Source organism: Arachis hypogaea, chromosome 4, assembly GCF_003086295.3.
Source record: "Arachis hypogaea cultivar Tifrunner chromosome 4, arahy.Tifrunner.gnm2.J5K5, whole genome shotgun sequence".
Classification (NCBI taxonomy): Eukaryota; Viridiplantae; Streptophyta; class Magnoliopsida; order Fabales; family Fabaceae; genus Arachis; species Arachis hypogaea.
Genome location: NC_092039.1, coordinates 3,184,363 through 3,200,086, shown reverse-complemented (window position 1 = coordinate 3,200,086; position 15,724 = coordinate 3,184,363). Strand labels below are relative to the sequence as shown.

General features: G+C 40.0%; 1 protein-coding gene across 1 annotated transcript; it reads left to right on the top strand.

Moving 5' to 3' along the window:
- The first annotated feature begins 12,532 nt into the window (after nucleotides 1-12,532).
- LOC112795771 (glycosyltransferase BC10) lies at nucleotides 12,533-15,679 on the top strand. Its single transcript, XM_025837915.3, has 2 exons — nucleotides 12,533-13,509; nucleotides 14,736-15,679. The coding sequence occupies exons 1-2, from the start codon at nucleotides 12,913-12,915 to the stop codon at nucleotides 15,375-15,377; spliced, it is 1,239 nt and encodes a 412-aa protein (XP_025693700.1). The 5' UTR covers nucleotides 12,533-12,912; the 3' UTR covers nucleotides 15,378-15,679.
- The last annotated feature ends 45 nt before the right edge of the window (nucleotides 15,680-15,724 follow it).

Here is a 15,724-nt window from a genome sequence, read left to right as displayed (position 1 = left end):
GTGGAGAAAGAGGACTCGAATTACGTGTTGGAACAATTGGAGGAGCCTATGATCATTGAAGAAAAGGAAGAAGTGGTTGAAGATTTAGGAGATGTTGAAAGTCCATGGGAATGTAGCATCATGGAGCACTCTTCCAAGAAGCTTGAAATTGATGTTGAGGAGGGTGCGCAACCTCCAAGGCATGTCATAGTTGAAGACTTGGAAGAAGCTTATCAAGAGATGGATTCAATCATGGATGAATTTCTCTCTATAATGGAATCCTGTCCCATTGGACATGAAGTTGAAACTATAAAAGATTGTACACAACCTTCCAAGGAAAGCGAAAATGGCATGGTGTATATTGAAATTGAAGAATATGAAGAGGTTGATCAAGAGACGAACTCATTCATCAATGAATTTCTATCCAAAATTGAATCACCTCTCATTAGACAAGATGAAGTTCTTGAAGCCAACGCCAAGCCAAGTGGAAAAAGGGAAAAAGTTGAAATTGAAGAAGCTTGTGAAGAGGTGGAAACAATCAAAGAGGAGCACAAGGAAGTGGACCTTGCATTGTCTAAGTGTGGGGAAGCCTCCCTTCCCAAGTTACCATCCAACACAACATTTAAGTGGGTAAAATCTCTATCTCTAAGCTTTAATTTCTCACTTGAATATGGTTTGATTGAAAATGATGGTCAACTTAGAACTCTTTGTGGAATTCCAAGTAAAAAGGAGTTGTGTAGTGGTTGGAAAGTAGGTGTTAAGCTCATCAAGGTCAAGGCCCCAAAGTATAGGGATGATGTTGGGACAAGAATCACTTTGTATGGGTCTAGAAGGAAGCATTGGTGGAGTGGAGAGAATTCTGTGTGTCCACCACATTTATGTCAACCAATTGGGGAGCAAAATCATGAAACTAAATCAACGGACGGATGTGAAGATAAGATATGGGATCCCGGTTCGCTATGTGAAGACCAACTATGGGGACTCATATCTTGGGTGGAACTTTGTCCAAACTTAATAAAAATGGTTGGAAATTCTGTCAACCAATTGGGGAGCAAAGATCCTTGGAGATTCAAGGATGAGTACAAACATAAGCCACCATGACAACAAGCATCTCAAAATGTCCAACTTAAGGACGTAAACTAAAAGTGCTAGGTGGGAGACACCCCACCATGGTAAACTCTTTCCACTCTCTTTTAAATTTGCTCAATAAGTGATTTGAGTTACCATTGTAGGTAGATGTTTCATACAAATTTGTTTGTACAACTCAAATGTTAGTTTAGTCACATGCATGTTGTGTTTAGTAGTAGATGAATAATATCAAAATTGCATTTTTGTGAATTGTATGATGGTTAAGTGAATAAGAGTTGTGAACACTATGGGGAACACCCAGTATAATTTTTCTGATAAAAAAAAAAGAGAGAAGGGGGTGGACGCGTGCGCACAAAGTACGCGCACGCGTCCCTGTGCGGTATCAACATCGACCACATACCCGAGAGTTGGGCCTCTCTTGGGCAAACATTGTGCCCTAAGCCCAACTTGACCCACGCGGACGCGCACTACGTGCGTGCGCGTCGACTATTGGAACATGGAAGTTCGCGCAGACGCGCACCTGCCGCGTCCGCGCTGATTTGTTGCTGCAAATGATTGAGCCAAACCCCAGAGAGTTGAGCCATTTCTGGGCCATTTTTAAGCCCCTGGCCCAACTCGATCTGCGCGAACGCGCACCTGCCGCGTGCGCGCTTGTATGTCACTAATGGACAAGACGCGAGCGCACGCGTTGCGCTAGCGCGCCTTAGCACAAATCATCCATGTACGCGGACGCGCATTTGCCGCGCGCGCGTCCTTGCGTTCTGCCACCAATCTAGGCTTCTAACCCGAGAGTTGGGCGTGCCTCAAGCCCATTCTAAGCCTCGGGCCCAATCCCATGTACGCGTGCGCGCATTGTACGCGCACGCGCTTTTACCTAATCTGCCATACCACGCTAGAGCGCACTGCACGCTCGCGCATGCTTCTCTATTTTTCCCCAATGCGCGCGGACGCGTACATGCCGCGTGCGCGCCGGTCTGGTAGCGCGACCTCCAGGCCATTCTCCAGAAAGTTAGGCCTGAGTTGGGCTAACTCTAAGCCTCTAACCCAACTCCATGCATGCGTGCACACACTGTACGCGCACACGTCCTCTCCTGGTTTGACTCATCCACGCTTAAGCGCGTTGTACGCGCGCGCGTAGGTCCCGAGCTTTCTCAATAGACGCGGACGCGCAAAGTGCGCACGCGCGCCAATTCAAAAATAGGGATAACCCTAGCACGCGAAGCACACTGCGCAGTCGCGCACCCCTTTCCCCAACTTCCACCTTCTTCTCCCTCTTCTATCCCCCAACTGCCGTCGCAGCAGCAGCGCCGACCGCCGCCGCACGACCTACCTCCGTCACCGTCCTTGACCATCATTTCCCTTCCCCTCTCACCACAACCCGTTCTCTCCCTCTCCCTCTCACTCCTCTCACCCCTCTCACCGTGACCAACCCCTCCGCCGCCACCCCGCCATCACTGCCGGCGGCTCGCTCCCTCTCCTTCCTTCCTGCACATTCCCCTATCATTCTCCTCTTTCACCATCACCAACCCTTTCACCCTCAGTTTCTCATTCTTCAGCCCAAACCACCGCGCCGGCCATCTTCACCGTCACCGTTCACGGCGGTTCTAATTTCTATCTCTGCTGCCCCTGCCTTATCCTAGTCCCCCTTACCATTCTCAGTTCTTCCTAGCTCCCAGGTTCCTGCTCCATTTTTGTTATATCTTTTTCTGTTTTTCCTTTTTATTATTCGTTTATGTTAATTACTGTAATTGCATGTTAGTTAGTTAGACTTAGAACTTTGTATGTAGGATAGATAGAAATAATTGCGGTTAGGTAGCTAGGGCTGGATAGAGGATTCTAGGCCTGATAATTACTCCGTATGTGCATATTTGCTGCTTGCTTCCTTGGGTACTGTATGTTGGTTTTGGATGGTTATTTCATGCGATATGTGTTACTAAATATTATCTGTTTGCTGCTGTGCGTAATTGATGTTGTTTTCTGTGCTAATTGTGCTAATTTGCTATCCGGGAACGTCCAATTTTAAGCCGGAATGCTGCCCGATTGTCAAGGAAATTAGTTTCATTTTGATCTTTATTTCAGTTTTGGGCAAATTTCCATTTCCTTTTGACTTCCCGGATTTGCACAATCATTATGAACATAAACCACAACTTCTCTTTTAATTGCACATAAATATCATCATATCACCAACCTACTTTTCTTACTCACTAATTTCTTTCTTTAACCATTAACTTCCACTCACCTTTGACCCTCTTTAACAATTCTTTTATAATATGATGATAATATTGCCTTTTGAATGGGAGTGTTGCCTTTAATGTAAGATTGCATTTTTGGTTCACTTTTTTTCACTTTTGCTTATTCCTTGCAACATCATGATTGTTTTTGTCATTTGTATCCTGAACATGCCTTCTTTGTTACATGCTAAATATCTTATATATTCAATCATATTTTTCAGGATGTCGGACAAGGGCAAAGCCATAACCACTGCCTCCAAGAAAAGAAAACTCTCTACACCCTCCATTTCGTCCACCTACAAGCATTATGCTAAGAATCCATTGAATGATGAAGAAAAAGAAAATCAGCAATTGCCTCCTACCAATCCAGACAAATTTCCCAATCTCTACTGTGAGCTTCGGTTTTCTAGATATCGAGCAACAAAGCTGAATACTGAGAAGAAGTTGCTCCTACCTAATGATGTGAGACGGTCCATTACCGGTCGGATCCTTGAGTTGGGTATCGACTTTGTTGACCGAGATTTGGGGGATATCAACATATCATGGGTGAAGGAATTCTACTGCAACTTCTTTTGCCCGACTTTGGATTCGGTTCAGGTGAGGGGTAGAGAGGTCATGGTTACTGAGACTGCTATTGAGGAGGCGCTACAGTGCCGGCATGTCCCTGATGAGATGTGTGCCCATCAGCAGGCTGAGTTGGCCATACACAGCATGACTTTTGATTATGAGGCACTTAGGAGCATCATTGGGTTACCAGATGCCACATGGGTTATGGATGCAAACAATACCAAGCCGAAATGGATGCTCTTTACTCATCTGACTCGTGAGGCCAAGACTTGGTAGATGATATTCGCATGCTATGTCCTACCCACCACCCACTTCTCTGAGATCCCTATGGAGATGCTTCTACTGATTGGGTGTGTCATGGAGGGGAAGGATGTGTCTTTCCCTAGACTTATCAGACAGTGTATGTGGCGTGCGCATATTCGTGGCCTACTCCCATTTCCTACATTGGTCACGAGTATGGCGGCCCTAGCTGAGGTCCCATGGCTGGACGATGATGTGCGACCACCACCCCCTGATGCTGATGACAGGGAGGTTACTATCCCCTGGGGTGGTTGGGTGCATGAGAGACCACCTGCTAGACGCCGCTCTCGGGCTAGAGCTGTCGTGGGGACACCTTCACCATCAGCCCCTACAGCTGCCCCATCATCCTCTACAGCCGCAGCTCCTTCATCATCCACAGATCCACCAGCAGCACCTGAGCCGACCTATCTCCTGGTCCAGCGTCTTTTCCGGTTCTTAGAGCACGAGAGACGCCATGTCAGACGCCGTTTAGACCGGATGGACCAGGCACTTATTTCTTTGGGTGCTGAGCTACCTCCGCTTCCCGACTCTCCGGCCTCCGATGAGCAGGATCATCAGGAGGAGGATGCGGAGGCACCAGTTTAGCAGGATGCCCCTGACACTACAGAGCCACCACGGACTCATGAGGAGCCGGTCCCACAGCCACAGCCAGCGCCAGAGCCTATCGTTGTACCTCCCACTGATCCTCCGGTTTAGCATCGAGGACGATGCTTGGTTTTAAGTGTGGGGAGGGCACCGGTAGCATTATTTGGGAACCGGTGAACTTTTCGGCCTAGTACCTTATTTTGCACATCTTTGTATATATTTTGATGCATTTCTAGTTTGCTTTGGATACTTTTATTGCTTATTTTGGATTTTAGATATTTTGATGCTTTTGGATATTTTTAGATGATTTTGATGATAGATTCCGTACTTTTAGTTGGAATTTTCTTTATACATTTTTGTTTATCTTTATTTTCAGTTGTGGTTGTGATTAGAAATCATACCTTGAATTGCAAATATTTAGTCACCCTTTTTGCATAATACATTGGTTTTAACTGAAAAAAGGAAAGGGTGAACTAAGGAAATTTTTGAATTTTGCAAATCACAACAATGCTTAGTCAAATATTGAAATTTTCCAAGAAGTTTAAATATAGAGCATTAACCCAATTGATTGAAAGAAAATTTTTGGTAAAACTTGCTTGAATTTCATACTTTGTGAAGCATGTGGTGAACTAAGAACACAAGCTTGTGAGACTTGAGCCTATTGATGTGGTTACATTTTATAGCCACTTATTTTCCATTCTTGTGTGAATTTGCTCTCTTTCCATGAGTGTGACCCTTGATTTGCTTGATTCTATATATCCATTTATTTCTTGTATTTATGCATTTATATGATTGAGGCCATTACTTCATTAATCCACTTACCCAAATAGCCAACCTTTTATTCTCCATTGTTAGCCAATTTTGAGCCTATGCTTAACCAACTTGTTCTTATTTTAGCACATTACAAGCCCAAGGCGGAAAACCAATGAAAAGTTCTTGTTTGGATCCTTGATTAGCCTAGGCTAGTGAGAGTGTTTATTATTCAAAGTTGGTGAGACTTGGGAACATTGGATGGGATAAAAGGGGTAGTACACTTTCATGTTTAGGAATTGGGTACATATTCATGTATTGAGTAAATGTAGAGACCTTATGCATTGGTGTTCTTGTATATAGTTTGAAAGAAGAAAAAGAAAGAAAAAAAAATACAAAGAAAAAAAATGAATGATGAAAGAAAAAAAAAAGAAGAAAAAAAATTGATGATGAAAAAAATATATATATATAATAAAGAGGGGACAAAATGCCCCAAAGTGAGTTCAATAAAAGGGAATCAATGCATAAGTGTTGTGAATCAAATAAGAATGCATGAGTATGTGAGAAAAAGTGAAGAATGGGTAGTTAGAATAGTTTGAACTTGTATAGGTCATTATATAGTTAGGTGGGGAAGTCTATGCTAATCAAAGATTCAAATCCTAGCCCACTTAACCATAAATGATCTCACCTTAACCCTAACCCCATTACAACCTAAATGAAAGACCTCAAGATGAATGTATGCATGCATTGAATAAGTGTTGATTGATTAGAAGAAAATCAAATTTTGAGAAACATGATTAGAAGAGAATTGAGTGAATTAACCCTTAAACACTTGAGTGAATAGAGCGGATACACATCCGGTGAGTGTTCAAAAGTCCAATCACATGTGTTCACCTATATTACCCATGTTCTTGCAAGTTTGAACTCCTTTTGATAATTCAACACAATTGTGGTTTGAACTTAATTCTTATTGCCTAGCTCTTGCGCCTATACATATCTCTTGGGAATTGATTTGTTTGATCTAAGCATTTCCATTTGCTTAGATAATTGCATTTAGATAGGATTCATATAGTTTAGTTGTATTCAATAAATGTCATACCCCTTAGTTCCTTCCTAATTTAGCATGAGGACATGCTAAGGTTTAAGTGTGGGGAGGTTGACAAACCCCAATTTGACGGTTTGTTTTGTATTGAATTTAGAGTAATTTGATAACCTTTTGTCACATTTAGCCTAGGAATTAGCATGGTTTTGTTATCTCTCCCATATTTGTGCTTAAGTGTAAAAACATGCTTTTTAAGCCTTATTTTGATGAATTCTAGTTTCTCTTTGATTCCATAAGATACCTTGATGTGTTTGCTAGTAATTCCAGGATTGAAATAGGCTAGGCATGGATCAAAGGAAGCAAGGAAGGAAGCATACAAGTGGAGAGAAGCATAAAAAGTCAAAGAAGCAAAGTCAGCCATGCACGCGCACGCGCACAAGGCGCTCGCGCGCACATTGCGAAACAGGCCAAGGACGCGCACGCGTACCGTGCGCGCACGCGCCGATGATGGCACATGACCTCACTAATGCAACACGTGCCTGGCGATTTGAGGGGGTTTCTGAACCCATTTTTGGCGCCAAATGCTAAAAAAGAGGAATATAAGGATGAAGGATTAAGGGGAAGGCAGAAAAGGAATCAATTAGGCAAGAATACACACTCACTAGGATTAGTTTAGAGTTAGTTTTTAGAGAGAGAAGCTCTCACTTCTCTCTAGAATTAGGATTAGGTTTAGGTTAATCTCTCTTCTTAGATCTAGGTCTAATTCATGCTTTGATTCAATTTTCCTTTATCAATTCTTAATCTTCTCATCTCTCTCGTTCTAGTTATGTGCTTTAATAATTGTAATTCTTCATTTTGTTTTGGATAGATTGTTGTTCCTTGGTTTCCTTTCAATAATGCAATTTGAGGTAGTTCATGATAATTGTGATTTCCTTGATTGTTGTTGATTAATTCTTTGCAATAATTGTTGTTAGATTCTATTCTTGTTATGAATTTACTATGCTTTTCTTTTATGCCTTCCAAGTGTTTGATGAAATGCTTGGTTGGATTTTAGTGTAGGTTTTGTTCCTCTTGGCCTAGGTAGAGTAATTAGTGACTATTGAGTTATCTAATGCCTTTGTTGGTTGACAATTAGAAGTTGCTAATTGATTTGAATGCCTCTAAAGCTAGTCTCTCCTTTAGGAGTTGATTAGGGCTTGAGGAATCAAATTGATTCATCCACTTGACTTTCCTTCATGGTCAGAGGTTAACTAAGTGGTAGCAATGAACAATTCTCACCACAATTGAGAAGGATAACTAGGATAGGACTTCTAGTTCTCATACCTTGCCAAGAGTCTTTTATAGTTGATTAGTTTACTTTCATTGCCATTTATCTTTCATGCTTCATATCAAAACCCCAAAATAACTCAAACCAATAACAAGACACTTCATTGTAATTCCTAGGGAGAACGACCCGAGGTTTGAATACTTCGGTTTATAAATTTAGGGGTTTGTTACTTGTGACAAACAATCTTTTGTATGAAAGGATTAGTGATTGATTTAGAGACTATACTTTACAACGAGATTTCATTAGTGAAATTCTAAACCGTCAAAAAATCCAATCATCATCCACATGTTGACACCCAAACGAATGCCGAGAAGATGTGGAACAAATTGAAGGAGTTATATGAGAGGAATACTGTACAAAATAAAACATTCTTGATCATGAAGCTTGTCAATATGAAGTATATTGAAGGTAAATCAATGCTGGAGCACTTGAGCATTTTTTAGGAGACGGTGATCCAACTGACAAATAATGAAATCACTTTGAATAATGAGTTGCAAGTCTTGTTGTTATTGAGCTCTTCGCTTGATAGTTGGGAAGTTTTGGTTGTGACACTGACTAACTCAACTCCAAATGGAAAGTTGATGTTAGCAATGGTTAAAGAGAGCATGCTGAATGAAGAAGCCAGAAGAAAAGAGCGAGGTTTGACTAATGCCTTCTCACAGTCATAAGCACTTGTTTCAGAGTTACGGGAGAGAGATCAAAGTAGAAAACCTCACAGTTCTGATAAGTCAGAGAGTCGAAGCAAGTCAAGAGGAAAGTACAAGCCAAAAAAGGAGTTTATTTGTCACCATTTTGGCAAGCCGGGGCATATCAAGAGGTATTGTAGGTTTTTGAAAAGAGAACAATCAATGAAAAAAAACGAAGACAAATATAAAGATAGTGATAAAGAGACTGCTGCTATTTTTTATGAAGATGTTCTTATCACATATGATGAAAATTATGTGAATCTTATCTGTGATGATTCTACTTGAATTATGGACTCTGATGCCTCATGTCATGTCACTCTGAGGCGTGAATATTTCACTTTTTATACTGCTATAAATTTTGGCAATATCAAATTGGGAGATAAAAGAGTGTGTGATATCATTGGTATGGGTGATATGTGGCTTGAAACCAACATGGAATGCAAGTTGCAGTTGAAGAATGTTAGGCATGCGCCAGATATGCAGTTCAATCTTATTTCAGTGAAGGCATTGGATCAAGAGGGGTATTGCACTTCCTTTGGTAGTGTAAAATACAAGATTACCAAAGGGGCTCTCATTGTTGCTAAAGAAGACAATAGTTTTACTACTCTCTATCGGTTACAAGCAAAGTTATGCAAAGAAGATGTGAATGTAGCTGATGATTCCTTTTCTGATTTGTGGCATATACGTCTTGGTCACTTGAGCGAGAAAGGACTAAGCATCTTGGCCAAGAAGCACTCACTTCCCGTGAAAGGTACAAATTTAAATACTTGTACTTATTGTTTTGTTGGAAAGCATGCTAGAGTATCATTTCATAGTTTTGGACCTCATAGGAGATCATATGTTCTAGATTTAGTTCACAGTGATGTTTGCACTATAGATGCTAAGACACTAGGTGGTGCATCATATTGTGTTACTTTTATTGATTATTATTCTTGAAAAGTGTGGGCTTTTGTTTTGAAATCTAAAGACCAAGTGCTCGGAATCTTCAAACACTTTCATGCAAGTGTTGAAAGAGAAACAAGAAGGAAATTGAAATGTGTTTGAGCAGATAATGGTGGTGAATACATGGGTCTGTTTGAAGAGTATTGTAAAGGACATGGGATCAAGCTTGAGAAGACGGTTCCTAAGACTCCTCAACATAATGGAGTTGCAGAGAGAATGAATCGCACTATCAATGATAGAGTCAGGTGTATGCTCTCTCATGCAAAGTTGCCTAAATCCTTTTGGGGTGAAGTGATGAGGACTGTGGTAGATCTGATCAACCTTTCTCCTTCAGTTTCACTTAATGGTGATGTTCCAGAGAAAGTTTGGAGAGGGAAATATGTCTCCTATAGTCACTTACGAGTGTTCGGCTGCAGGGCTTTTGTTCACATTCCAAGAGATGAAAGGTCCAAACTTGATGGGAAGTCAAAGCAATGTATCTTCATGGGTTATGGTCACGAAGACTTTGGTTATAGATTATGGGATCCGGTGAGTAACAAAATAACTGAAGGCCGAGATGTGATTTTTCTTAAAGACCAAACTATTGAAGATTTTGAGAAGACAGATAAGCCAACAATAACCATTAAACGTTCTGTTAATGATGAACCTGGTCTTCTCACTAGACTTCCTGTTGATGGGGGAGATGTACAAGTTGACAATGATGGTGATGATTTGCATGATGAACCTACACCTCAACTTGAGGTGCCAAATGTAGAAGTTTCACCAGATGTTGAAGTTCTACTTGAACCACCAGTTGAGTCTGAATTGAGAAGATCTACTAGAGAACGTCATCCTTCTCAGAAATACTCTCCTCATGAGTATGTGATGACCACTGAGACTGGAGAGCCAGAGAGCTACTAGGAAGCTATGTCTGATGAGCATAAGGAAGATTGGTTGAAGGCCATGCAAGAAGAAATGAAATCCTTGCATAAGAATCATACGTTTGAATTGGTGAAGTTACCGAAGGGTAAGAGACATTCAAGAATAAATGGGTGTTCAAATTGAAAGCGGATGAAAATGTCTCACTACTAAGGTACAAAGCTCGATTGGTTGTGAAAGGCTTTGAGCAAAAGAAAGATATTGATTTTGAGAAAAATTTCTCTCCAGTTGTGAAATGGATTATTGCTCATGCCGTTGGAGTTGTTAGTCGGTTTCTCCCTAATCTTGGCAAGGAACACTGGCAAGCAGTGAGGTGGATTCTCAGATACCTTAATGGTACTTCCAAAGTTTGTTTACGCTAAAGGAGTGGCCGACATATGTTGGATGGTTACACAGATGCGGATATGGCTGGGGATCTTGATTCAAGAAAGTCTATTTCTGGTTATATGTTGACTTTTGCAGGGGGAGCTATGTCGTGGCAATCTCGACTTCAGAAATGTGTTACTTTGTCTACTACAGAGGTAGAATACATTGTTGTTGTTGAAGCTTCTAAATAAATCTTGTAGATGAAGAAATTTCTACAAGAGTTAGGCATCAATTAAGAGAAGTTTGTATTATTTTTTGACAGTCAGAGTGCTATCCATCTCAGCAAGAATCCAACGTTTCATTCCAAATCGAAGCACATAGAGGTGAGGTATCATTGGATACGTAAAGCGCTTGAGATGAAGTCATATGCACTTGAGAAGATCCATACTGATGATAATAGTCCAGATATGATGACTAAAAGTTTACCTGCAGTGAAGTTTGATTCCTGCAAAAAGAATGCGGACTTAGTGGAGTAGCCTATCTCCACTTGAGTTGGTGAGGGGGAGATTTGTTGGTGGGTTCCCAACTAAGTGTGGTTCACATATTATAAAACAAAAAAAAAAAACAAAGAAAAGAGAAGTGGCCAAATAGCCACGGAGAGAAAATGAGAGGCAAGTCTCTCATTTTTTGAAACAAAAGCAAACACATGGAGAGGAGAGAGTTTTCATCGGCGCCGAAGAGAAGAAGGAATTTGGAGGAAAAGGGCAAGCTATCTTTGATCCGATTGAACTGGTAAACTTGCTCCATTTCTTATGAAATTTTAGTATGTTATTCCTGGTGTAGAGATGAACATTATGATATAACTTGCTAGTTGTATTGCCTTTTTTTTGTCTAATTTGAGATACCCACTTTGTGGAAGATTTTTGTTGATTCCACCAGTTTTAGTGATATATTTTGTTGATTGTTGAGATACCCTAGTGTCACTATAAAGACTGTTTGACCTATTATTTTGATAGTGAAAGATTTTTCTGGACTAGATTCCGTAGTTTTTTGTCCCTCTTTTAGGAATTTTTATATTAAAATCCTTGTATCTGATTATTTAATTTCTGCCATTATATTTACTATTTGGAGTATCTTTAGTATTATCTATTTAATCACACAAATTGTAGAACAATTATTTTTTATACTTCCGCTATTAGACAAATTCTTATTTAAATATTTGTTGAGTTTTTTCAACAATAATAAAATTATCCTTTTATAACCTTCTTTATTGTTTCCTTCTTTCTTATTATTCTTTCGTTCAAACATCTCTTAAAAAAAATTGAAATTCACTTAACTCCTTTCTTCGCAGTCACATCTCCTTCCTCTCTGACTTACTAGAAACGTGGCTAGGTTCATTAGTCTTTGTTATTTAATTTCTGAGTGGTGCAGAGTCTTTGCAAAAAATAGAGAATGGACCGGAATATGTATTCTAGAAATAATTATTAAAATTAAGAAAAAAAGATAAATTAATTCTTGACTATTTAGTTATTAGATAATTTAAATTTTTAAAAATTTTAAAACATATTTAAATTTTTAATTTAGAGACGTCAATTTTTAAATTTAATTTATCTAATTTTAATTTTTTTTTACATGTACATTTTTTGTATTTAATAAAATTCTGTTTAATTTTTTTGTTAGGTATTAAAATATGATAGACTCAAATAAACATAAAAGATTGACATTTAAGATTTAAAAAAATTAAAAAACTGAAAAATATTTTTAATTTTTAAAAAATTTAAATATATCCAAATAAAAAAATCAAACGCTTACTGTGCTTTTCTCTAAAATTAAAAATAAAAGTCCAACCATCCAATAATAATTGGAACGCAAGCGTGGGCTGTGTCTGTGTTCGTGTGCGTGAGAGAGAGAGAGAAGAGGGTTCGAAGAGAAGAAGAGGACAAGATCCGATGGAAAGACAAGAGAAGACAACATCATGGTCATGGTCGTCTTCGTCAACCGCACCATGTTCCACCAATTCCTGATCTCTTTCTTTTCCCGTCTCCATCATCAACAACCCCACTCACCACCACCAATCTTCCAATCCAATCCATTGATTTGCCTCTCTTCTCTTCCAGATCCAATTTCCTCCGTCTCTTCAAATTCTTAATCGCAACATCAATTTTGAAAATACTAAAAAAATAGAAGGATATGGGAAGAACTCGAGGAGGAGAGGGAAGGGATGATTCAAGCGCAGTTGGGGAAAAAGAGAAGCACACTTGTTTGCTTCGAATGGCTCAAATGCTTTCATATTTGATGGTTTTTGCAGCTGGTGTCATGATTGGCCTAACCACATGTTCCCAAATCAATGGAATCTTTGTTTCACAGAGACAACAATACTCTTTAATTAACCGCGGACTGCCGCGCCTGCAACCCAGTAATTGCAGCCTCAGGCAACCGCCGCGCCTTCTGCTCCCGCCGCGGCCTCCTCTTGATCCGGAGGATCAGTTCCAGTGCATGGATATTGACAACTTCCTGCATCCAACCAATCTCATCCATTCCATGTCGGATAATGAGCTCTTCTGGAGGGCTTCCTTGCTTCCCAAGAAAGAAGAGTACCCTTATAAGAGGAAGCCCAAAGTGGCTTTCATGTTCTTGACCAGGGGACCATTGCCTATGTTGCCACTCTGGGAGAGGTTCTTTCTTGGACATTCCAATTTCTTCAATATTTATATCCATGCTCCTCCCGGATATCACCTCCAGGTCTCCAATTATTCGGCTTTTTACGGCCGCCAGATTCCGAGCAAGGTATCAAACTAGATACTGTTTTTTTCAGTCATAGATTTGTAGGAAGATAGTTAATAGTATGCTTCACTAGTTAAAAGTAAAAGACATGAAAGGCCACTAGGTTTTGCATGTTATTTGGAGATGAATTTTTAGCAGATTGATAATCAGATCCACTCTTAATGCATAGAGATTATTCATGGTAGAAGGAAATTAGAATTGAAAGATGGAGTATTCTTTAACTACACCCGGGAACAGTTCGGGATAGGATGTTAAAGGAATTCCTACAATCTGGCAGACTTTTGAACACAACATGTATCTATTTGAATTCGTGTTTGAGAGACTTTTGAGCTAACTTCTTGTTACATAGCAAGGATGATCATAAAGATAATCAATCATCTTGGATGATCATTAGATTATTTGGGTTCTATACTTACAGGGTCCAATATTTGTAGATTCTATTCTTGTGACTTGCTTGGCTGCAGTTCATAGATACATTGGTTATTTCTTATCGAACGAAGTCCTAGGCATCATCGGCTACCCTAGCAACGGATGGTACTTCATGCATAGTTTCATGCAATTATATTATCTATCTCGGTGGAGATCATCAAACAGTGAGCCCTTCTTACCTGCAATTAAGAAATCACACGACCAGAATTTGTTTGGTCATAGGAACAACTATAGACATACATGCTTAGCAATGTCCCTTGAGTCTCGACTCAGGAATGTAATCATATAAGAACATGACTTCCTACTCCTAGTATATTGCACTCGCTCTTTATCGAAGATAACAGTTGCAGCCTACAGAGGACAAGGGACATGAGTTGCAATAGTGAGTAACTGAGGAGGAAGAAGAATGAGGTGAACTGATTTTTTTGGATAAAAGTTATGTGATGTGGAAGTGGACAAAGGGGTATGTGATGTTTGAACAATTTGTGGATACTAGAGCCTAGAGGGGAAACTACAAGGTGTTTGGATTTCCTTTCAGAATGCCAATCAGCATATATGATTCTCTAAAATTGCAATCATGATATTTTTAAAGCTATAAGCAGATTCATTGGCCTGATCATGTCAATATTTAGTTTCCTAGCTTGATGTAATGTGCATATGCAGTGATGTCACAGTAGTAGGTACCAGTAACATGCATAATCATGTATATATTTGTGTCAAGGACTGCAGCTAATTGTCCTTATTGAACATATTTTTTCTTATATGCCAAATTTTGATAGATTCTTATGATTCTTGTTCAGGAAGTTTCATGGGGAACAGTAACCCTTGCTGATGCTGAGAGGCGCCTTTTGGCGAATGCACTGCTCGACTTTTCAAATGAGCGGTTTGTTCTTCTTTCGGAGAGTTGCATCCCGGTCTACAACTTCCCTACTGTGTACAGATACCTCATTGATTCCTTCCACAGCTTTGTTGAGTCATATGACGATCCTTCCCGTTACGGGCGTGGACGCTACAGCCGGAGTATGCTTCCTGATATTCAGCTTAGACACTGGCGGAAAGGGTCTCAGTGGTTCGAGCTTAACCGTGTTCTGGCTGTTTATATAGTGTCCGATACCCGATACTATACCCTCTTCCGCAAATACTGTAAACCTGCATGCTACCCAGATGAGCATTACATTCAAACTTTCCTTAACATGTTCCATGGCAATCTTAATTCTAACAGAACAGTGACATGGGTTGATTGGTCTCTGGGGGGACCCCATCCAGCAACCTATAGTAGAGCCAATATAACTGTAAACTTTCTTCAAGCTATCAGGAACAACGGAACGCTTTGTCGATATAATTCCGACATGACTTCCGTTTGTTTCCTCTTCGCTCGCAAGTTTGATCACACTGCACTGGAGCCCTTGCTTGGCCTTTCTTCACAAGTCATGAACTTTTGATTCTTTGCACATTCATTCATTTCTCTGATATTTCTAGGTTCTAATTTGGTAGGGAACTTACAACTTTGGCACTGAATCGTTTTGCATTGGTCTAGCTGTACAGGTATTGTTAGAGAGAATTTTGTGTCCCCTACCACAGTATATTAAGCCAATAGGGAGAGATTTGGTTAGTATGCATCGGGTTTTAGGTTCAACTTTTATTGTTATTTATGTAACCAAAAGAGAAACAGAAACATTATTGCAAAAACAGGACATTGTTCCTTCAAAGAAGGACATCCGGTAATACACAACTTCTTTGGTAATGTCTTCTGTCTCAGTTCTTGATTTTCATGTCAGCTAAAATAATA